The 21,840-nt window shown below is 53.9% G+C and overlaps 6 protein-coding genes across 6 annotated transcripts; 3 read left to right on the top strand and 3 right to left on the bottom strand.

Moving 5' to 3' along the window:
* Nucleotides 1-67: 67 nt before the first annotated feature.
* Nucleotides 68-2,218, bottom strand: COL26b_011449 (uncharacterized protein; the record flags this gene model as incomplete). Its single annotated transcript, XM_053184116.1, has 7 exons — nt 68-246; nt 323-565; nt 622-708; nt 762-965; nt 1,022-1,700; nt 1,754-1,881; nt 2,113-2,218. The coding sequence occupies 7 exons, from the start codon at nt 2,216-2,218 to the stop codon at nt 68-70; spliced, it is 1,626 nt and encodes a 541-aa protein (XP_053031966.1).
* Nucleotides 2,219-6,329: 4,111 nt separating this feature from the next.
* On the top strand, nt 6,330-8,009 carry COL26b_011448 (uncharacterized protein; the record flags this gene model as incomplete). The annotated part of the gene is made up of 2 exons (XM_053184115.1): nt 6,330-6,500; nt 6,576-8,009. 2 exons carry the CDS (start codon nt 6,330-6,332, stop codon nt 8,007-8,009), a joined length of 1,605 nt encoding a protein of 534 aa, XP_053031965.1.
* An 840-nt stretch (nt 8,010-8,849) lies between these two features.
* COL26b_011447 (uncharacterized protein) lies at nt 8,850-9,859 on the top strand (the record flags this gene model as incomplete). Its single annotated transcript, XM_053184114.1, has 2 exons — nt 8,850-8,985; nt 9,042-9,859. The coding sequence occupies 2 exons, from the start codon at nt 8,850-8,852 to the stop codon at nt 9,857-9,859; spliced, it is 954 nt and encodes a 317-aa protein (XP_053031964.1).
* A 649-nt stretch (nt 9,860-10,508) lies between these two features.
* COL26b_011446 (uncharacterized protein) lies at nt 10,509-12,374 on the bottom strand (the record flags this gene model as incomplete). The annotated part of the gene is made up of 6 exons (XM_053184113.1): nt 10,509-10,614; nt 10,674-11,439; nt 11,494-11,853; nt 11,910-12,014; nt 12,064-12,221; nt 12,274-12,374. The coding sequence occupies 6 exons, from the start codon at nt 12,372-12,374 to the stop codon at nt 10,509-10,511; spliced, it is 1,596 nt and encodes a 531-aa protein (XP_053031963.1).
* A 1,770-nt stretch (nt 12,375-14,144) lies between these two features.
* On the bottom strand, nt 14,145-14,519 carry COL26b_011445 (uncharacterized protein; the record flags this gene model as incomplete). The annotated part of the gene is made up of 2 exons (XM_053184112.1): nt 14,145-14,275; nt 14,423-14,519. The coding sequence occupies 2 exons, from the start codon at nt 14,517-14,519 to the stop codon at nt 14,145-14,147; spliced, it is 228 nt and encodes a 75-aa protein (XP_053031962.1).
* A 6,969-nt stretch (nt 14,520-21,488) lies between these two features.
* COL26b_011444 (uncharacterized protein) lies at nt 21,489-21,829 on the top strand (the record flags this gene model as incomplete). The annotated part of the gene is made up of 2 exons (XM_053184111.1): nt 21,489-21,549; nt 21,624-21,829. The coding sequence occupies 2 exons, from the start codon at nt 21,489-21,491 to the stop codon at nt 21,827-21,829; spliced, it is 267 nt and encodes an 88-aa protein (XP_053031961.1).
* Nucleotides 21,830-21,840: the final 11 nt, after the last annotated feature.

Here is a 21,840-nt window from a genome sequence, read left to right as displayed (position 1 = left end):
GAAAGGTAAGCAGCATTACATACGCCTCGGCTCCGGGTGTCAGGCCGCACCAAGGCGTCCATTAGTCTCATGACTTGGTGCGCTCCTCGATCTGCGCCGCCTGGATGTTCGCCTCAAGCTTCTCGTCGGTGATGCTTGGAGACCTGGCGCGTCCAGCCGTGACGACGTCGCGGCCACGCATCTGCGCCCACACGGTCTTGTGCGTGGGCTGCATGAAGAGGGCGTCCATGTCTTCGAGGGTAAGGCCTGTGGTATCTGGTGTCAGTGACAAAGCAACAGCGAAGGAATGTGAGAACAAGTGAGAGAAGGAGGGAAAACGCACCCTTGGTCTCCGGGACGAAGAAGAAGGCCCAGATGCCCATGAGCATGAGGATGCTGCTGAAGAAGAAGTAGGCGCCGTAGCCCAAGTCCGAGATCATGTATGGCGTGGAGCGCGCGATGATGAAGGAACCGAGCCAGGTTGTGGCGGTAGTGATTGAGACTGCAAGCATCCTGATCTCCAGAGTTTGCACTTCCGAGGCGTAAAGCCAGGTGATACCTTGCCAGGTGGCGCAGATAATGACACCTGTGAGATGCGTTAGCGAACTCAAGGGACAAGACGCGGAATGCGCAAAGTCTTACCGTTGATGTACACGCAAACCATGGCCAAATATGACCAGCCATCCCGGATGATAACTCCAGCAGCTGCTCTAGCGGCAGGATCCGCGCCTGAAGAGGCAAGTCAGCTTCGTTAAAATTCAACAGAATTATTGTGAACTTACGCATGACGTAGCCACCGATGTACCACATCGGAATGCATCCAAGGGCCGAGCCCCAGATAAGACCTTTCCGTCGACCAACCCGCTCAGCAACCCAGAAAGTGAACAGGAACATGCCAAAGGTCTTCGCAATGCCGTAGAATCCGGTGGAGAAGAGCTTCGTCGAGGTTCCGGTGATACCAAGACTCTCAAAGATGCGAGGGGCGTCTGCATCGTATGCATCAGAGGATGAACTTTGAAGTAACGACTTCGAGGATACTTACAATAGGTAATAATGTTGACTCCAGTGAAACTTTGCAGGAACATAAGCGCCATTCCGAGACCCATTCTGTTGCGAATGCCCTTCTGGAACAACTTCTGGAACATCTGCTTCTTCGTCAAGCGGTTATTCGTGCGCTGCTCAACCTGCGTGCGGATGTCATTCATCTCGCGTCGGATGTACTCGTGGTCCGCAGGCAAGCCCCTCAGCTTCACCAGAATCCTCTCCGCAGCGTCAAAATGGTCACCTCTCGCCAGCCAGCGCGGGGACTCGGGGCACCAGATCATGCCGAGCGCGAGCCCCAGCCCGGGGACGAGCTGAAGGCCCAGCGGAACGACCCACTGTGCGTGATTATGAACGTTGATGGTGCGGTCGGTGGCGTAGTTGATCCAGAAGCCAAGCATGCCGCCGCCCTGGGAGGCGATCTCGAAGATGCCGACGAGGCGGCCGCGGATGGAGGGCGGCGCGGTCTCGGCGATGTAGACGGGGACGGTGAGCGAGGAGGCGCCGATGCCGAGGCCCGCGATGGCGCGGCCGGCGTAGATCATGTTGAGGGAGCCGCGGGCGGCGGTCATGAGGGTGCCGCCGAGGAGGAAGACGGTGCCGGCGAGCATGACAGTTTTGCGGCGGCCGAATTTCTCGGCGATGGGGAATGTGAGGAGGGCGCCGAAGAAGCAGCCGGCCTGGGGGTAGCGTTTAGCTTGAGGTTTTCGGGGGCAGCATGGGTATTGCTTACCTGGAAAGTTGAAACAATGTTGCCTTGGATGGTATCTCTTGCGGTGGTGCTGACCTCGTCGAGGTGGAAATCGCGTCGAAAGGAGTCCAGCGCCATGGTTCCGCCGATGACGGCCGTGTCGTATCCCACTGTAATCCGGAGTCAGTCATCCGTACCGAAGTCCGATGAGAGCTACGTGCGCGCCGTGCTTCGGGTCCGACTAATCCACTTCTGCCAGCCTGGCTCCCGAAACGCCGCGGCGCGGGCCGGTCTCAAGCCTCAAACCTTATCTCAGGCAAGAGGCTCAGGTTCGAAGTGTTCTAGAATACCGCGACGCAGGTTGTCCGCAACCTCAAAGAAAAAGAAAATCAATGACATACTGGCTAGGGCCGACATGCTGGCAACCAGCGCAATCAGGTGGATGCGCCAATTGCGCACCTCGGGGGGATCAAGCGTCCCTGCCGCGTGGGTGCTGAAGAAGCCCATGTTGGGCGATTGAGGCGCAAGTGGCGCGGAAGCGGCGCGAGAACAGCTGGTTTCGTGGGTCTCGTTTTGCAGCAGAAGTACGTAAGGAAGAGAAGACTCGGTAAGCCCCCAGAGACGTGGAACGTGGTTGCGTAACTGAACACGAAAGGGACCCGAACCCACGGACGGCGGGGTGGAGGGGACGCAAGCTTTATCTATGCCAACTGCGACGTGCCCACCCAAAATAAGCTTGAAGTGCGCTCCGTCGAATGAAAGGACATGTTTTGCGACATTGTTGTGGAATGATCAGGATCAGCGTCGTCTACCCCGCGATGACCCCCATGGGGAAAAACTGGGTGCATGGCCTGTCGTTAAAACCTGCCGTTGGTAGGGCAGAGGACATCCACCCAAATTGGGCGCGCTGCAGCTGCTGGCAAGCAACAGGGGAGAAATGGAGAGAAGAATGAGAAGAGAGGTGCTTCCAACCAAACAATCATGTTGGCAATTAGACCCCCGCACAGTTGGGTTGGCAGACACACACCTCCGCAGACTTGGCGTCAGCAGATGTGTGGATCAGCCAAGAAGAACACCGAGGAAGACGAGAGGGGGGGGGAGGGAGAGAAGCAGACATCCGTTTTATTTCGTCTAAATTCATCTTTTACCTTTTGAGCCGAGCCATATCCAATTTGTGGAGGCTTGCACCGCGCCACAATGTTGAAATGATCTATTCATAGTTTGAGAATTGAATACCTAAAAAACATCGTAGTGCTGTTTTTGATAATCAGGCAACTTTTGATCCAGCGAAAATATTGTCGAGAACCCCAACGGCCTGCAGAACTTCGTCTGAATTCACTAGAGAGCAGGGGGGCCTACAAAATAGAGTTCGACGAGACAGAAGGTTATTTTCACGTCCCGAAGCGCGGACTCGCTTGGGCCTCGTGGACGTTATCTCCACGGACACTGCACCATGCACCATTATTCGCCGCTGTCAACAGATGAAGCGCCAAGTCACGGTTCCGTAACATCTGGGACTGCACAGCCCCATTTTACGAATTTTGCAGAAGACCTGACCAGAAACCCGAGAGCGATCGCTCATGAAGTTTTGAAGGCGATTCGCACGGATGGTGGCGGGGGAGCCAAGACCGAGATCTCTCACAAAACATACGTTGAGGTGTCAGTGAGAAGCAATATTTTACGAGGAAATGAAGAACATATCCGCGGAAATGCAGAGGTCTCGCACTGAGAGAAAATGTTTAGTCATCGATTCTGGCGGCGTCGAGAAATATGTCGCAAAAGTAGAACCCGCTCGTTGTCTTCTGCATGGGACGGAGACCAGATATATGTCCTGTCGTTGGGCTTCACTCCAGTTCGTGGATCGTGGGATGCAGGCTGATGGCAGCGCTAAACCATGATAGAACGCCGAGACGAAAAGCGCCGGAGGAACTCGGGGACTTCAGACGTCGGGCGCAACGCTCAACTTAAGATTTCCAACGCTCGGATCTCAAATCTGAGGTGATTCCCGAGCGTGACCTTCACGGGCGTCCGGGCCCAAGGATTCGGGAGACAGCTTTCGGGGGAGGTAGATGGTGACAAGAGGTGGTCGGTTCTCGGTTCTGGGTCGACGTTGGATGAAGGCGTGCGGGCGCGACAGCAGGGCCGTGGGCGGAAGCCGGGGTTGGCCAGCGCCGGGGGCATGCATCCCCCGGGGCCTGGATCCGTCCCGCCCCAACCTCCCTCCTCGGTAGTCAAGTTTGACTTCCGAGACCACGCGACGCCGCTGCGCTGTCAAGAACGCGGCTCTCCACAATTTCCTATCATAAATCCCGAACACCTCGGCGGAGGATTCCAAAGCTGGTGATGGCGCTGTCTTGGTGTTCTCTTGGCTGCTTGTCCATCTCGTTCAGATCTGGCTTGCGGCGGGCATGCAGGGCTTTTTGAACCTCCTCGCTAACCGCCATGATGGATTCAAGCTTCCTGTTGCACCAATCAATAACACCGTGACCCCAGGTTCTTTTGGCTTCCTTACCCCGGAACTACAATCACTTGACATGTCGTCTGGCGAATTGTGACCTTGACTGGCGGTTCTTATGTTGCATCGGTTATTCCTGCCAGACTGTCGGATGCCATCAGTTAAATGTGTTTCCTTCTTGATTTTCATTGCAGACAGTGTGCTCAGCCACCCCCGGTCTGGGGTTGGTTCCCCCTCACTTACAAGCGTGACTTGGCGACTTGGCACGGATTTGCGACGGTTCGTGGGGGCTGCTTTTCCGTTGGACCGCAGCATGTTCCTCTGCCATTTTCTCGCCGAAGATTGTGCAAAGTGGTTCAAAACAATTATTTTGTGAATCAAACAGAAAGAAGTTCTACTGTTGAGGGATAGAGTAGCCGAAGTTGCTCTAGTAGGCAGGAGCAGCTCAGAGCGTTGGAAGCAAAAACACGGCATTATTTGATCTGCTAGGGTCCACATTTCCGGAGGATCTCAGGCGGAGACGGCGGTCCGTCTCGGAAGCCAATTCTGATTTTCGGAGACCAGATGCACGCCGGATTTGTGGAGCTCGTCTCCGGACATGTCCACCGATTTGGCTCAGGGGAAGCTGCCCACCAGCACGAGTACGCCCGCACACGACTTTCTTTACTTTGATACGAATCTCAGACTCAAGAAGCCCGAAATAAAGTGGCACGGGGGGTAGAAATCAAGTTTAAAAAGCGATGTTCCCCTCAGGACCAATCAGAGTAAACCCATCTTCGGTGACCAAACCAGGATAAACAGCGACAACTTATACCACAATTGCGATTCGTTCCGGAAGGGCGTTGAATTTCCCTCACTGTGAAAAGGCTGCGAAGAGATATCATCACGCGCACCCGAGAAACGCCACTGCCGTAATCTTAGGTGCGGAGGATTGCCTTGGCGACGAAGCGACGCCCAGGGTTTGCCCAAGATGGTGTTGGACAGTTGGGGTAAGCCTCCCCTCCAACTCCCCCACGGAAGTTCACCGATGGAGTATGGTTGTTGGGAAACATGGCTACATTTTTCAGCCATACGACAAACAAATGCAGATCTCGAAGGGCTCAACTTTCGGCCACCGTAGGACAGAGTGCGGCGTCGTCTGACCGATGTTCGTCAGAGGATGCCCCTAGAACCCTCGGGATTTGTTGCCGAATTATGGCAAGCTGGCAAACATCTGCACCCCCAATCATGAGAGATGGCTGTTATCAACCCCTTCTCCATCAACGTCTTTCATGAACAATACGTTGTTCAAGATGTGGCTTGTGGCGGTGCGATGGATGACAGTCCCTGGCGAAGTTCAACAGGTTGGCATGACTAAACTGCTCCAGGGAACCTCCAGCGCGGGAGCATGCCCGCGAGTCAGTGCACACACACCGCAAACCCCAAAAAGGGCCCCCTGAAAATTTTCGCTCTCCGCAGTTCATCCCCACATCGTGGAGTCTGGTTCGGAGAGAGGGGGCGCCCACCGAAAGGGGGAACCGGCGGAAAACATCGAATGGAATGGTCCCGCCTCCATCCTCCCCCGCGCTCCTTTCCCCAGCTTTGTTGCCTTGCTTCACCCACTGAACTACCTTCCACTACCTACACTGCCTACCTACCAGACAGAATTTGACTTTGAACCAGCGCTGTGAGCACTGAGAAGAGCCCCCGGCCCGAAGGAGGCAGGACGGCATACACCTCAGTTGATCCAACGGGCTGTGGGACTGAGGAGGAAGAGGGAAAAGAGAATGTCCGCCGTCGCCGCCAACGAGGAGCCCGCCCGCGACGACCGCAATTCCAAGCATGCAGGAGACTAGCGGGCCGTCCTCGGCTCTGCCAAGTTACTCCCGACCACCGAGGAGATCAGTGAGGTCCCGGGAAGGGTGCTTGACCTGCAAGTGAGTACTCCTGTCACCACACATCTTTACTTGCGGGATCACTTGGAAACTTTCCGTTCTCCCCTTGCTAACGTCGCATCAACCAACCCCCCATAGACGCCGCAAAGTGAAATGCGATGAGTCGCGGCCCCGATGCAGCCATTGCGAGCGTTTGAATCTGGAATGCAAGTGGCGGCCGCAGTCCAACAGCACCGCCGCACACGCAACCCTGGCCGCCGCCGTCCCTGCAGGCGCCCGCAGCCCGGCCATGCGGTCCCACGCCACCGATGCCTCCGTCTCGCCCGCGGCGTCCATGTTCCAGCCCATGCAGGCCGTCGACGAGATCTTCGACTATGCCAGCTTCATGTGGGACACTGGCGATGTCTGGCAGCAGGCTCCCGAGCCGGGGCAGCAGATGAGCCTTGATGGGCAGGTTCTTGTAAGTTCACTTCACGTCTTACTCTGGATGAAGATCCCTCGACACTTAACGAAACATGCCACTGAACCATTACAGCGACCCCAATATGCTGCCCAGCCAGTCATCGGCAGACCAACGGCGCTCATGAGCAGCCCTCCCGATCTCACCTTCCCGGACCGGACAACCATGGACGACCTCCCAGACCCGTCGCCCATCCCCGACGCCAGCAGCCAGTCGGAGCAGCAGGCCATGGCCCTGCAGGTCCCGACTGAGGATGATAGGCTCATGGACTACTTCAGCCGTGTCGTGGTCCCGCCCATCCTCGCCGAGGTCGAGACCCAGAAGAAGTGGCTCGCCATCCGCCAGGTCGTCGTCGACATGGCCGGCGCCTCGCAGATGGTCAAGTGGGCCGTCCTCGCCTTCTCCAACCTCATGCTCTCGCGCCGCGAGGGCGCCTGGCTCGCCAGTCCCGAGGACCACTACCAGAAGGCCGTCGCCGAGGTCGCCGCGTACGGGGAAGACTCGTCCCCGCGCGACGACAGCCGCAGCTCCCGCAGAGAACACTTGCTCGCGACGCTCTTCTTCCTCAGCTACGTCGACATTCTACGCGGCTCAATCAAGGCGGCGGATTCGTTCCTGAAGCGCGCGTACGGGCTCTTCCAGCAGGGCGAGAAGAGCAGCTTTGCAGCTATCGAGAAGCAGTTCCTGCAGTGGATGCGCCTCCTCGACGCGCGCGCCGTTTCAGCTGGCGGCCAAGGTCTCCTCTTGTCCAAGGATGACGAGCTCTTGCTGGTGGAGGCATCGCCGGCCAGCTTCGACGGCGGCGTCGCCGACTCGTCCAAAGAAGACCTAGCCGAGGGCGACATCGAAGACGTCCTCTTCCAGGTGATGTACCAGCCCGGCATCGTCTTCTTCCAGAAGGTGCAGAGCTTCATGGGCCGCATATCCAAGATCGACCCGTGGCACCGCTCGCGTGGCACCGTCGAGGACGAGACGGAGGTCATGAACATCGGCGCCGCCATCGCCGCGGACCTGCGCACGCTCTACGAGCAGCGGCCGCCGCTGATGGACTACGCGGTGGCCGGCAAACTCACGGAGCCGCATGTCTCCGCGCACCTCGCCTTCGTGATCACGCGCGCGTTCCGGACGTACCTCGCCAACTACCACGCCAGCAAGGTGCACCTGCACCGGGTGGCGTACAAGACGTTCCCCCTCACCAAGGAGGCGCAGGAGGCGCTGAGCCAGATCCGGCGGCTGGCGCGGCTGCTGGTGGACTCGCTGGACGCGGACAACTCGCTGCCGGTGAACATGCTGTGGCCGTTGCTGATGCTGGGCTCCGAGGAGCAGGACCCGGCGGAGAGGCTGTGGATCAAGACGCAGATCCTGCGGATGGAGAAGGTGGCCGGGAATGCCAAGATCACGGCGCAGGTGCTGGAAGAGGTGCAGGCCAGGCAGGACAGCGAGAAGGTGCGGGTTGATATTCGGTCGGTGATGCACGCCATTTTTAACTCTTGCTTCGCGATCGTTTGAGGGGGAGTTCACCTATGGAATCGGCCCTTTTACGGCGAAATGGAGGAGATCATTGCGCACTGCGAGATAAAGGAATGGGAGCACGCAACATGAGCCCAGCCGAGGTGGACATTAGCTATCTTCTGTTAGATACCCAGTATGCTGTTTCTACGTATGTATTGTTTGTTTTGATCACTGCATCTGTCTGTATTCTCTCGATCGACTTCCCTAAGTCCTTTCCCAGACACGCGTCAGATACGATTCCTGGTGTTCTTCCGCCTCGCCACGTCGGTACCGTCGTTGTGATTCCGTCGGACGCTAGCCCAGGTACCCGACGCGATGCCGATCGGAAGATCCACTCCGGCCCCGCGACGGATCCACTCCCTCGGGTACTCTGCTCAGTGGCCGTGCCCAGGCGGCATCCGACACCGGGCATGAATTGGACGGTCTCAAACTTGTCCGGGCAGATGACCGATGGTAGCCAGGGTCTTCGAAATGGCGGAGTAGTTCTCACGCCATGTTGTGGCCCCAGACCAACTTCTGCCGCCTCCACGCTCCACGCGACCCTCGCTCAATTCGATCGGGTCATGCCCGTGGGGAAAAACGAATTGTCGGCTTGTCGGAAAGTCGTCCACTTTTTCGAGAGCCCCGCGATGGTGACACGAAGGCGCGCGGGGTTGGAGGGGTCAAAGGCCCCCGAGCAACGGAGCTTGACGCGTACTTGTATCGAGCATCTCCAGCCAAATCTGTAAAAACTTCTTCTCCTCTTCTAACGATCCTGCAAATTCCGTTTCTTTTTCGGCCAAGTTTTAATTCTTTCCCCATCATCTCCACCCTTGCTCGTCCACCCAATCTTCCACAATGGCCGCCAAGTCCTTCCCCCCCGGCATCCACGTCCCCAGCTTGACCTGGTTCGCCGACGACTCCAACCAGGAGATCGACTGGGCCGTCCAGACCAAGCACCTTGAGTTCCTCGTCAAGTCTGGCCTTCACGGCGGTAAGTCACCTCATCCCCCATTTCGCCATGGAGCCACACCGCTAACAATCCCCCAGTCGTCCTGGCCGGCACCAACGGCGAGGCCGTCACCCTGACCGCCGACGAAAAGACCGCCCTCGTCCAGAAGACGCGCGAAATCGCCGTCGCCGCCGGCCGCCCCGACCTCACCATCACCCTCGGCTGCGGCGGCCAGTCCACGCGCGCCGTCATCGCCGAGACGCACCTCGCCAAGGCCGCCGGCGCCGACTACGCCCTCGTCCTCGTCCCCTCCTACTTCCACTTCGCCATGAACGAGGCCGCCATCGTCGGCTTCTTCGAGGAGCTCGCCGCCGCGTCCCCCGTGCCCATCATCATCTACAACTTCCCGGGCGTCGCCGCCGGCCTCGACGTCAACTCGGACATGCTCTCCCGCCTCGGCAAGCACCCCAACATCGTCGGCGTCAAGCTCACCTGCGGCGGCATCGCCAAGGTCGCGCGCGTGCGCGCCGAGTTCGACCCGAGCGAGTTCTTCGCGCTCGCCGGCCAGAGCGACTGGCTCGTCCCCGCGATGGCCGTCGGCAGCACGGGCACGATCACCGGTGTCGCGAACCTGTACCCCAAGTACTGCATCGAGATCTTCGATCTGTACAACGCGGGCAAGATTCAGGAGGCGACCGCGGCGCAGTTGAAGCTTGCGCAGATGGAGTGGGCGTTTGGCAAGGGCGGGATTAATGGTACTAAGTGGGTTGTGGCCAAGTCGCTGGGCTACCCGCTTGCGAGCTGCCATTGCAGACGGCCGTACCCGCAGTACACCGACGCGGAGAAGCAGGCGTGGATCGCGGATCTGGTTGCGCCGTTGGCGGAGGAGGAGGCTAAGATCAACGCTCGTGCTTGAGTTGTGTGTGGAGGAAAAAACAAAACATAATGGCATGAAATGGCGTTTTTTTGGGATATTGTCGTTAGACTTACGGCAAAGAGATAATGAATAGACGCTGCTATGAGACAATGTGCTTGGTTTCTTAAACTTCTAGGATTGCCTTCGGTTCTTATTGGGACTAAGTTCTCTGAGTGTGGCCTTACCGGAGGGAACTGACTGATTCTCCATTTATTGGTTATCAAGCCGTTGACGTCGTCTAACTTGAGCTGTCTCATTTCTTGCGGTGAAATATCGTTCCGTATCAACGTTGGATGAGATTGAGATTTGATGATGCATCAAGCATCCAGCGCCAATGCCTCTTTTCGTGATAGTGACTTGGATATGAAGTGCACATCATCGGACGTTGGGCTTGATTGTGATGCCAGGGAAATATGATGAGGCCAATGCGACCATGATTTTGGCTCGCACACAGCTATGCACAGCAAGCAAGACAGCAAGCAAGAACTGCCTCAATTCTTATCACGAAACGTCGGATCGAATACTTCGTGATGTAATTTATTTCATCATGGTGGTATCTCATTATTAACTACACTTTCCTCCCATCATTGTTTGGGCCTCATTTCCGACCATGAACTGACGTTGCAAATCCTAATCATTCAACAAACATCTACACATCTTCGGTGTGCTCACTTCGCTTCGCCTTGTCGATATCGTCGAAAGCAGTGTCGACGACTTTGGTCGATGGTTCCGGACGGGTGTCGTGTGCGTAGCCACTGCGGGGAAAGGAGTCAGTAAAAACGGGCTGGCTTTAGAGGGGAAAGAATAAACGTACAAGATGACATCCATCTGGTCCATGGTGAGACCCTTGGTCTCAGGCAGGAAGAAGAAGGCCCACAAGGTCGCCACAATCATCCACGCGGCGAAGAAGAACCACGTCGCGTAGCCGAACGAGCTGAAGATGTACGGAAGCGCCTTCGTGATAGCAAACTGCGTAGCCCAGACGACGAGGGCGGCATACGTTCCGGTGAAGTTGCGCAGCGCACCGGGGAAGATCTCAGCTGAGACGATCCATGGAATACCGTTGAGCCCGAACGACCAGCAAATGGAGTAGATCATGATCATGCCTGTGGCGGCCCTGCCGCCCGCCGCAGTCGACGCGGAGAGCTCCTTGCCGGCGGCGATGATGTCGGCCGGGTGGCCGATCTTGACGTAGGCGCCGACGACCCAGAGGCATAGGGAGCAGACGAAGGACGAGATGATGGCGGGCCAGCGGCGGCCGAGCAGGTCGATGAGGAAGATGAAGTAGATGATGGAGGCGATGGCCTTGATGAGGCCGTAGATGCCGGTGTAGAGCGCAACGTCGGTGATGCCGATAGATGCGAAGAGGGTTGGGGAGTAGTAATTGATGGCGGCGGCACCGGAGAGGTTGTTGAGGGCGAAGGCGCAGAAGACGAGGACGAGGCGGTTCCACATGCCCTTGCGGCAGAGCGTGCTGGCGACGCCGCGGAAGTAGGCCCACTGGCCGGTGCCGTAGGCGCTGGCGACGGCGGCTTCTTCATCCATCTTCTTTTGGAGCATGTCGACCTCTTCTTGCATGTCTGTGCATCGACTCAGTCAGCAATTGGTTCGGGATCTGGGATAAAGGGACTTACACTTGTGATCGATGGGAAGATGTCTGATCGACTCGAGAACCTTGTGCGCCTGCTCAGTCTTGCCCTTGCGCATCAACCAGAGGGGACTCTCGTGGATGAAGAAGCAGCCGATGAAGAGGATACCGGAAGGTACAAGCTGGAAAGCCATCGGGATTCTCCAACTGGTCGCTGAGTTGGGGTTGATGTTCTGAGTGATGCCGTAGTTGATCCAGAAGCCGATGACGGAACCGACCTGGTAGGCAACTTCGAAGAGACCGGTGAGGATGCCGCGGATCGAGGGGATCGAGAGTTCACCGATGTAGGAGGGGACGGTGGCCGTGATGCCACCGCATCCGATTCCCGTCAGCGCGCGACCCGCATCTGAACTCATAATGTTAGTCATTGTTAAAAGAGAACGGGTGTAAGTATCAACGTACAGATGTAAGACAGCTGATTTGTCGCGGCAACCATGAGAATGGCGCCGACGAGGAAGATGACAACATTGGCCTGCAGGGTCCATTTTCTGCCCAGACGCTCAGTGACTGGGACATGTTAGCTCTTGTCTGTTTGGCTAGAAGGAGGTCATCATACTGAAGAAGCAAAGCAACGCGCCGCCGAGAGCACCAGCCTGGAACGCCGAGGTGATGTTACTCGAGATGTTGTTGGAGTTCTCCGAGGTGATTCCAAAGTCTCTCTTGAAACCAGTTCGTGCGATCGTGGTTCCGATGAAAGCGGAGTCGTAGCCGAATCTGATGAACGTTAGTTATGCTGACCTTGGGACAAAGCCTCGACATATCATACAGCAAAGATCCGGTTGCGATGATGGAAGCCTCAATGTAGAGACGCCAGTTGTAGACCTCCTTCGGCGTCGGCCGATCCTCGACAGCCTTGAAACCACCCATGATTGCGTTGCTGCGGTGCGAAGAGGTGGTCGTAGCGGGTGTGAGATTTGTCAAAGACGTTGGGAGCCCTCCGATTGATTATCTAGACATCGACACGCACGGGGATCACACTTTTTCCAAGGGGGCAGTTTGGCTGTCAAAGAGTATTTATCCTGCCCTCCGTCCGACGTAACCAGTCGGATCCCATCCCCACGGGGTACTCGGGTGGAGAAAACATGGAGGACTTTGGAGTTGTCTCCCAGGTCGCGTCGGACGGCGCCAACGATAATTTGGGGGTGGGTTTGACTCGCGTCGGTGGCCGCTGTGACCAACTGACAGCCCAGAATCCCAGGGACCGGCCTTCGGAAGTCGTCCGTCGACGATGCCACGAACGGGTTTTTGCAGCCGATTAAGTGGGTCTTCGCCTGGAGCTAAGGTCTGGCACAAAGCGGTCTTGGGCCGAGGTAGTCATTGTTAGTGCTGACTCTTAATTCTGCGCAACACCTTTATTGGGAACTACAACTTGATGAAAGGGATTTCAGCCACGATCAATGTCAGGTGATTGCGCTGATGGTTCCCGACATTCGATCATGTTATGCGCGGCCCCACTGCGCTGGACTGACGATGATTCCACGGGCGTAACGGCGCTTCCGACATGCGACCCGACGCGACCCGACGCGAACTGCCGGCAAGGCATCTCCACTTCGCACGTGGGAAAGGCGAACCGCATCCTCGGGTTTGAGGAGATGCAATCAAGAATTGGCCAAGACACGTGAGATGAACTGATGACGTTTGCTGGGAACAACATGATTTCGATGTCATTCGTGTATTTGAATATCGTTGCTGGGTAAGCACAGGTTTCCCATAGTGTATGCCTTTGAAAAGACAACAACTATTGAATCGCTCAAGGGGCAGATGTTCGAATTACGCGCTAATCAATAGGAAGAGCCAAAAAAATTCAGAAGCAATGAGTGTGGCTGAACCGGGCTGGGTGGCTGAGTTTAGCTTGAGTGCATTTGAAACATGTGGCTTGAGCCTCGCCTCCCAGCAAAACGTCTTAACCTTGCCAGTTCCTGTATATAAGATGCCTCATGAATACCTCTTCACAGAGTTCCCAGGTTGTGTAACTCACGCGAAACTATCGAAATACAAGCCGTGCGATATAGGCCTCCAGAAACCATGTCTTCGCGTATTCTTGGCCTACTTGTTTCTGTTCAATATTCGGGTTGCTGTTCAACCACCTCTAACTCCTGAATAGCTCTCAACGAGGTCACCGCTTAGTGTCCAAGCTGCGTGTAGCACTCCTGGACTACAGTATTTTATATCATTAAATGACATCTCTGAAGAAATTCATGGTTTCGTTGTTTTCGTGATGAAACCCTCAACCTATGAATTGGCTCCGAGCTTGATAATGAAGTTTCTAATAAGAAGCACTTCGAGCGCATATCAAACTTCCAGAATGTCTTTTCATTGGTCTATAATGACGCGTAGTATCCCACTTTGCTGCATTCCATCGAGAAAGCGAGCCAATCAACCAATGACACGCTCGTTCGCCAAGTGCTTATTGCATCTTCATTAAACTGATCAGGCTGGCACGCCTTAAATCCTAACTCAACTCGTGAACTACATCCTGTCCACCAGCCTCTCGTCAGCTCACCAAATGAGATGGATATTGTTACTCGAGAATCCTCCGTCTCCTTCGGCGAAACTACCGCCACGACCAATGACGACGTACCCGATACGTGGGCTGAAAGATATCTCGCAGCTGATGGCGATGATGTCGGAGCCGATTCAGATCTTGTTCAAGAGGTTGAGAAGGATGAGATCGACCATCAGAGAATCAAAATCGAGATACAGAGGCTCGCACATGCGACGACCATCGTGGACGGATTTTGCGGCAAGTGTCGAGATCTGTTGCAACACTGGCCAGACCTATCGATCGGAGAGTGGACTCTGATGCAAGGACGCTCCTTCAGTAGCGTTTGCGAGATCGAAGCGGCAGCCAGTACTGGATGCAAACTGTGTGCCCTTATACATTGGAGATTAGTTCATGCGGGACTATTACTTACCTTTCGAAGGATCGAATTGCGGCTCAGAGCATTCGGTCACAATGGCTTCATGTCCTTGGCCATTCAGAACTGGGGTGAGGGGCCATTCAAACCACATATTGTATGGTTGAACTTTCCAGGGAAGGAGGCTACTCACTGCAATAATCCTGGCGCTCAGCCTATTAACTTCTACTCTGATTTGACGCAACCATCATGTAAGCACACAATATCGCCTTACTCGAGAATCCATTGATTCGTGCTTGGGCTAATAGATAAAGATTCGTCCTGGCAAGAAAACCGTGACGCATACGACCTTGCTAGAATGTGGCTACGTGAATGTGATGCCTCTCACAGAATCTGTCTCAATCAAAAAGAGTATGAATGCCCTGCAAGGCTACTCTTTTTTGACTGCGATTATGTCAGAGTGGTGCACACTGAAGCCCTCAACACCATGCCGCAATACGCTACACTGAGCTATTGCTGGGGTCTCAGGCCATTTTTGAGCCTGACTCAAAATACGATGAGGTCGTTTCTGGAAGGTATTTCTGTCAGCGATCTGCCACAAACGTTCCGAGATGCTATTCATGTGGCGAAGCAACTAGGACTTTCGTACATCTGGATTGACGCTCTTTGCATAATCCAACATGATCCCGAAGATTGGTCCATTGAATCCAGCCGCATGAGATCTGTCTACGGCAATAGCTATGTCAACCTCGCCGCATCCTCCGCGACCAACGTTGACGAGGGCTTCTTCTCGAAAACAGAGCGCTACAAGTACTACAGTGGGGGACTCTATGCTCGAGTGAGCTCAAACAAATTTAGCGCAGTCCGCAATTTCTATGGTGATACCGTGTATGATGAAAATTTCACGTACACGCAATTGGCCACTCGAGCCTGGACTCTACAGGAGAGGCTTCTTCCCGCCCGCACAATTTACTTTGGCAATACTGGTATTTTCTGGGAATGCAGGTCCGGCTTCCGATCAGAATTCCTTCCGCCTGGGATTAGAGGTCTAGCCAGATCACACCTCGTCTGTCCGGAAGACCGAGCTTGGAGGTGGCGTGACATTGTCTCTCAGTATTCTCGCGCTCAACTTACAGATCCTGAGGATCACTTACCAGCTTTGGCCGGTATCGCAAGACGTCAACACGAGGTCACTGGCCAACAATACCTCGCAGGCATGTGGAGAGAGTCTCTTGTCACCGAACTTGTGTGGGCGGTTATTGGACGTCGGAGAAGGCCAGCTTGGAGAGCTCCCTCTTGGTCGTGGATATCCGTCGATAGCCCAATATTGGCATGGGGATGGGACATCGACTTCAAGGATCATCGCGTCAACATGAAACAATACATCAGCATAACCGATGCATGGACTACGCTCTCTAGCCCGGATTATTTCGGCAAAGTGAGCGACGGCTTGCTTTCGCTAGCGTGCTCCGTTCTTGTGCAAGCCCGCCTTCTTGGGGCTGCCAAATTCGAGGAAATATCCGACGAAGACGAGACCCATCACTACCAATATGTCGGAGTCAATGGAGCGAAAGAAAGATTCTCTGTCTTTATAGACGCATTGAGCGACGAGGGGGACTGCGATGAGGTCTACTTGCTCCCGATCTACGGTGGATCATGGGGTTCCAGGCGGGCACGGACGCGAGCGCAGAGCGATGGAGAACCAAACGACGATATGAAGGAGCACGAATTCGATGAGGCAAACGCATCGGATGACCCGGAAGAAGAATGGGAAGATCAAATGACGATCTGTGGTCTTGTTCTACGAGCCTGTGGTCAAAACACTGGTGATGGGGGTCGTTTTTGTCGTCTTGGATCATTCAACCTGAGAAATTTCGACTTGTACCCAAATGTTGATGAAGACCCGGAGAGAGACTACTATGAGGAGTTCGTTCAAGCGTTAGATGGAAGAGGACATGAACTAGCTGATACTAAACGTCCAACTGAACCAATGGACAACGGTTATGTTCAGCGAAACTTGAATATCACAGTTGAGTAAGGGAGTAGTAGTAGTAGTCATAATGTTCCATAGGGCGACGTCAGAGAAGAGGTTTACGATTTCTCCCCTGAGAATCTGTGGTGCAGTCGAAACTCAGATGAAACACACTGTTGCCGCTTTTGAAATTGGACGTCTTCAACTTGCCTCTCGTCCACACCGGAAGGTCTTTGCCTAGGCCCACACATCATCGACGGTCAGAGCCGATTTGGTTCGGGCCTCCCGGCTTCCAATAGCTGCCCACCACCGCTGAGCGTTATCAAAGACGTGGACACCTCATAACTATCTTACACAAAACTTCGCAAAACGGCTTTGTATTTGAGGGACACTGATAAAGGATGCTGGAGGCTTCAATGAGGCAAGAACTAAGTCTTGACGTGCTAGAACAAACTACACTTCTACTGTCAGCGGCTGAATCGTTCTATAAGGCATATTGCTGTGGTTTATCGTCGCAGAGGTTGCAAATCACAGCAATGTAAATGGGAGCAGTGAACTGCGTGTCATCGGGATCGCACCTCCCACAGAGATCAAAATGGATTCTATCGAGCTGTGAGAAGACATGGCTGTTGCCGAGCTGAGCGGAATTCTCCCTAGCGAAATGGTAGATTGAACGGGGTGGCCTGTGTCTGGCTGGTATCTCATTTATGTACATATTGCCCCGCTCGATCAATTGCTTCATGATAACTCGCCTTGTCTACTCCTAATAGCACTGTTCAAAAACGTCAGTAATGTTGCAAACTTGAGGTCTGAGAAGACACATGACTTACGCAACCCTCAAATCCGCCATCGCCGCAAGCGGAGCCTTCGTCATAGGACATTAAGCAGTCGCCTCGCCAGGTGTGACGGTCACCCCCCTCTTTCTCGCTACAACAAAAAGTGTTGCGGTCCTGATAAGAAGTTACATGTCAGTCAATTCAGATTCAATCAGTGTACACCTCGTTCTTGTCGAAACATACAGGGTACAAGGCCTTGCAGCTCAGATGGTACGCTTCCTTGCCATAGTCGGTGCACCACCACGCATTGGCGGATCCAAGCAAGAGAGAGCCGACGGAAAGAACAGCAGCGAACTTCATGTTGGCTAGGTATGTGAGCGAGCGTTGAAAAACGAAGGACTGAGCGGTTGGTTGTTACAACTGATGACGACTGCACAGGTGAGTAGTTCTTGTTGGTTTGTATATGTATGTTGTAGATCTTAACTCATGACTCAAGCATAGTGGTCTCGCTTGGATGCATTGAATAACGGGTGTCCTCTCCTGGTTAGGCCCGTAGGGGTTATGACGAGTCAGAGACCACTCACCGCAAGACTACAATTCAATGCCCGCCCCAATCAATATGGCTGAGACTCGGAGCAGATGCCCTTGAGAGATTTCCCTCAATAGCGGCATGCAGCTATTCACAAGACACGGTGATACTGTCATTATCTATTCCAAAGATCAACGGGAGACTGTAGTCTAGGCTACTCCTGGTCGTGGATAGACTTGATTCCCTTCCGGCATTCAAGACTTTCGGAACACTGAATGGTAAGATCGAAGAAGCGTCTGCTCACCAGCTGAGCCCAGCTGAGGTCCTGTCAAGCCTTGCCCAACCCTTGTTCTATCCCGGAGGAGCGCATGTCAAGACGGCAGGCAATCGGACAAACCGCAACCTTAAGAAGCGGACCGTGGTGGATGGGAAGGCATCATGATCTGCAGATCCATTCGTGTCTTTCCCTATTTACTCTTTTATAGCAACTTGCGGCTAACCGGCCCCTGATGAGTTCGTCATCCCTTACTACCACGTGCCCCTGTGGAGGACAGCTGAATCCATAAAAACACTGTGAACAAGACGTTTTCTTTCTTCTCTTTTCTGAGATTGAACTCTGGTAATTTTGCACTAGAAGCTTGTGAAGGACTTGGGTTTCTGGCGTCTTGTCGGGGGCCGATGGGATACTTTTTGCTGCTATTATTACGCCGATGTTTGATCCCCATGTCCAATAAGAGAGCTATGCCGGATCAGGAAGCTGGGGCCCACGGCACCCCACCATTTCACACCCTGGCAATACACAGCCAGCCCGGAAATAATTACAGGTGTTGCATTTAAATCATTAATCGGCCGAGAATAACGGATTACTCGTACCTCGTATCCGTAACTGCGGAAAACACGCAGTAGAGGCTTTCTTTGGGGGCTTCTGCCGCAACTGTCCGACACTAAGGTAGGTGACCACCGTTTGCGATCCGGGCTTTCAAATTTGGCTTGGGAATGGTTGTTGTTGTTCAAGTAATTGTCCTTCCAGCAGCTTCATCGACATCGAAGTGGTACTAGATGAGTATCGTGGCAGCCATGAGACACAACATGCTGTTAGCGTAAAATTTCCTGGGGCATTTCGCCCCCATGACTCCTCAAAAACGAGAATATAGGACTCGCATCCGTGATCAACATCGTTCGTCTGTTGTCACGGCCCAAATGTGGGATGAAGTGACGGTGTCCGTCCAATGCTCCGAACTCAGGTAGATCCCGGTGCATGCGGTACGCACGTCCAAGCACCATCGGGGACCGCCAGACCATCATTGAGATGGCACCTGAATTCCGATGGTTTTGCGCTGTACGTTAATAGCAGCAATTAAGTGAACGTGTGCTTTACTTTCAAAGAAAAATTTTGACAAACATGAAAACATTAATTACTAACTATCCCGCCGGACAATTAATCTACGGCAGCTTCTAGCTCTCCGCGAAGGAGGCCGACATGTCCGTAAAGTGGATCGTCCACCTACTCGTATATCGTACAGACGGCAGTCTAGAGAATAAACTTTTCGTAGAGCACACGATAAACTACAGGTGAAGAGGAAACAAACCACGAAGCGAATGAATCGACCCAAACCCTAAGGCTAGTCTCTGCTGTATGACTCTCGTGATACTCCAATTTTCCTCTTTCGGAGATGAGTCAACCACCCATTGGATGCAGTCGCGGTACAACGAGTCAGTGTATTGAGCACTCCATCTCAAAAGTGAAGTGTCACTCGGATAGCGGGGTACTGTTCGCCCGATCTCGCAGGTGATGTGATATAATGGTTGATAGATGGACTCTTCATGCGTTCATGGCGATCATGTTTTTGTTGCGGTAGAGATGCGGTGGAAGGTGTTGGGCAGATTTAAGACGCCGCATTAGACAGTAGGATTCGGCAATGGAAATACAATATCTCAATTGTGATCAAAACGTCTGGAGGAGGATAGAAGACGGTGACCTCGGAGTCAGAGAAAGCGTCAATCTTGTATTTTCAGATGAGATTTGTCAGCCCAGAGAGAATGAAGACTAGCGCCCGGTAACTCTAAACGAAGAACATACAAGTCGGCGCCTAAGAGAACACTTGACTACAGATAGCAAAAGTCTGTGTTTTGGCGCAAATTTGAACGACTGAAGGATGGATGATCAAATAGGTTCCGCCGTCATTGCTTGTCTAAAGTTCCGCAGAAGAAGTTACGAAGGATGCGATCGTAAATTCCTAAGGCCATGGTCAATGTCCCTCTGGAGTGTAAGATTAATTGCCAGCTTGAATTCAGACATGAACTGAAAGCTGATAAATAGCAGCCAACCTGACGACTTGGACTTGATCTTGTCTTCGGCCTCTAGTTGCAATCGGTTCGTGCATGTTTTACAACAAGTATATATGTCCACGACTCGACCAGTGCTCTAGCATCGCCAATGATTGGTCTTTAGCTTTCTGTTGTTGTCACATGCCAGCTAGTCATGTGCCTGTAGCCACAAAAGTTGAGGACTAGAACTCCGACGAGATCAGCCACCTCTTAGGCTCTTGCCAGGCAGGCCCCTTGCGGTCTATGTGGCTTGCATCAATAAAAGTCACTCGACGATTTTGATAAAATAGCTGTAACTAGGTTGTGTCTACGCTGGTGTTGAGCGTCTTCGAGGAAACAATGCTTTTGGGCATCTTAAGAAACCTGGAGCTAGCCTTACTCTTATGTGCTAGATCCCTCATATACAAACAAGATCGCTGAGCGTTAGGCATCCTGCCAAAGGCAACCGTCTTGGGTTGAACAGAATGACCTGTTCCTCACCCGGGGCACAACACCCGATCAGTTCCTGACACAAGCGGACTTTGGCTGCGCCATCACGGCCACGGCGGAAGTCTTACCCGCTCATCTTGAGCAAGTACCACAAACCACACAAAGCCCAGCCGGTAACGCTGCCGGTTGCGACACGCGACACCATCCCACGGGAGCCGCGGGGTGGGGACGGGATGATTTTAAGCAGTGTGCCATTGGATGGCAGCTGTCAGAGCTGAGAGCAATAAGGCCATCGTCTGATGTTTCACAGGTCGCTGTAAGGGACATGAAACACTTTGATGCAAGCTTATGACCGCTAGGCTTCTCCGTCTCGCTACCTGTTTACCAGGTAAACCCCACCGGAGGGCCTGAGTCAGCAGTGTTCTCGCCTCCAGCTGGCGTCTGGCAGCTTGGTGGCACGGATCAGTTGACGGCGCGGTCGTGGCAGCGAAGAGTGCAGGATGGGACGCTGTTACGTATTGGACGTACTATGAGGTCTTGGCCTGCGATGGCGACGCCCGAAGTTGTTGATTTCTGCAATCCAGCAATGTCTTCATGAAATAGGACAAAGGCAGATTCAGAACGAGGGAAAGATTTCACGGTGATCTGCCGCGGGAGCGTTTAAAGTCGCCCAGAGTTTGCGGGATGATCACCATGATTTACCGATAGCGAACTTTCTTTCAGCGTTCGACCCCACCCATAATGCGACGTCTTATTAGGCGTCGAGCTGACACCCACTGTAACGATCATCACGCGTCTCAGACTGTTTTAGGGAGGTGCGTTACCCCGGGTCCCCTCGTAGTGGGCAGAAATAAGCTAGAATTGAAGCTTAGAATGGGCGAATATAGGATGGTGAGGTGTTGGTGAAATGGGAGATATAAAGCATTATGAAGAAGACCATCAACATTGTGCCCATCATCAACTTATCAGTCCTTTCATCGCAATAGACTCGTTTTCAATTTCTTCAATTCTCTTAGTGCCCGGAGCATCTACTTTTAATACCCTCGTCTCATCGTTTTTGAGTTACTCAACATTCCAACAACCGCCATCATGCAGATCACCCCCGTCTTCCTCACCGTTGCTGCCTTCGCCATGGGCCATGCTGCCGCAGGTACGAACTCCCGTCTTCTCGCAACTCAAAGCCAAGCCTGAAATGACGCTTGCTGACATTGATTTTCCGTATAGCATCCGTCCCCCGTAACTTCATCGACGGCAAGGGGAGCGCTCTCTTCGGCAACGTAGGAAAGGCATGCAGCGTCGGCAGCAAGGACGGCGAGTGCGACCGCTTCGGCCGTTGCGTCCAGGAAATCCCTCCCAACGAGGTCTCCGTCCTCAACCAAGGCCAGACCGTGGATACTTGCACTGCCGGCGGACAAACTGGTACCCTGTAAAATGCCTCTGT

This window comes from Colletotrichum chrysophilum (genome assembly GCF_026319265.1).
Source record: "Colletotrichum chrysophilum strain AFK26 chromosome Unknown scaffold_140, whole genome shotgun sequence".
NCBI lineage: Eukaryota > Fungi > Ascomycota > Sordariomycetes > Glomerellales > Glomerellaceae > Colletotrichum > Colletotrichum chrysophilum.
This window is presented reverse-complemented; position numbering and strand designations above follow the sequence as displayed.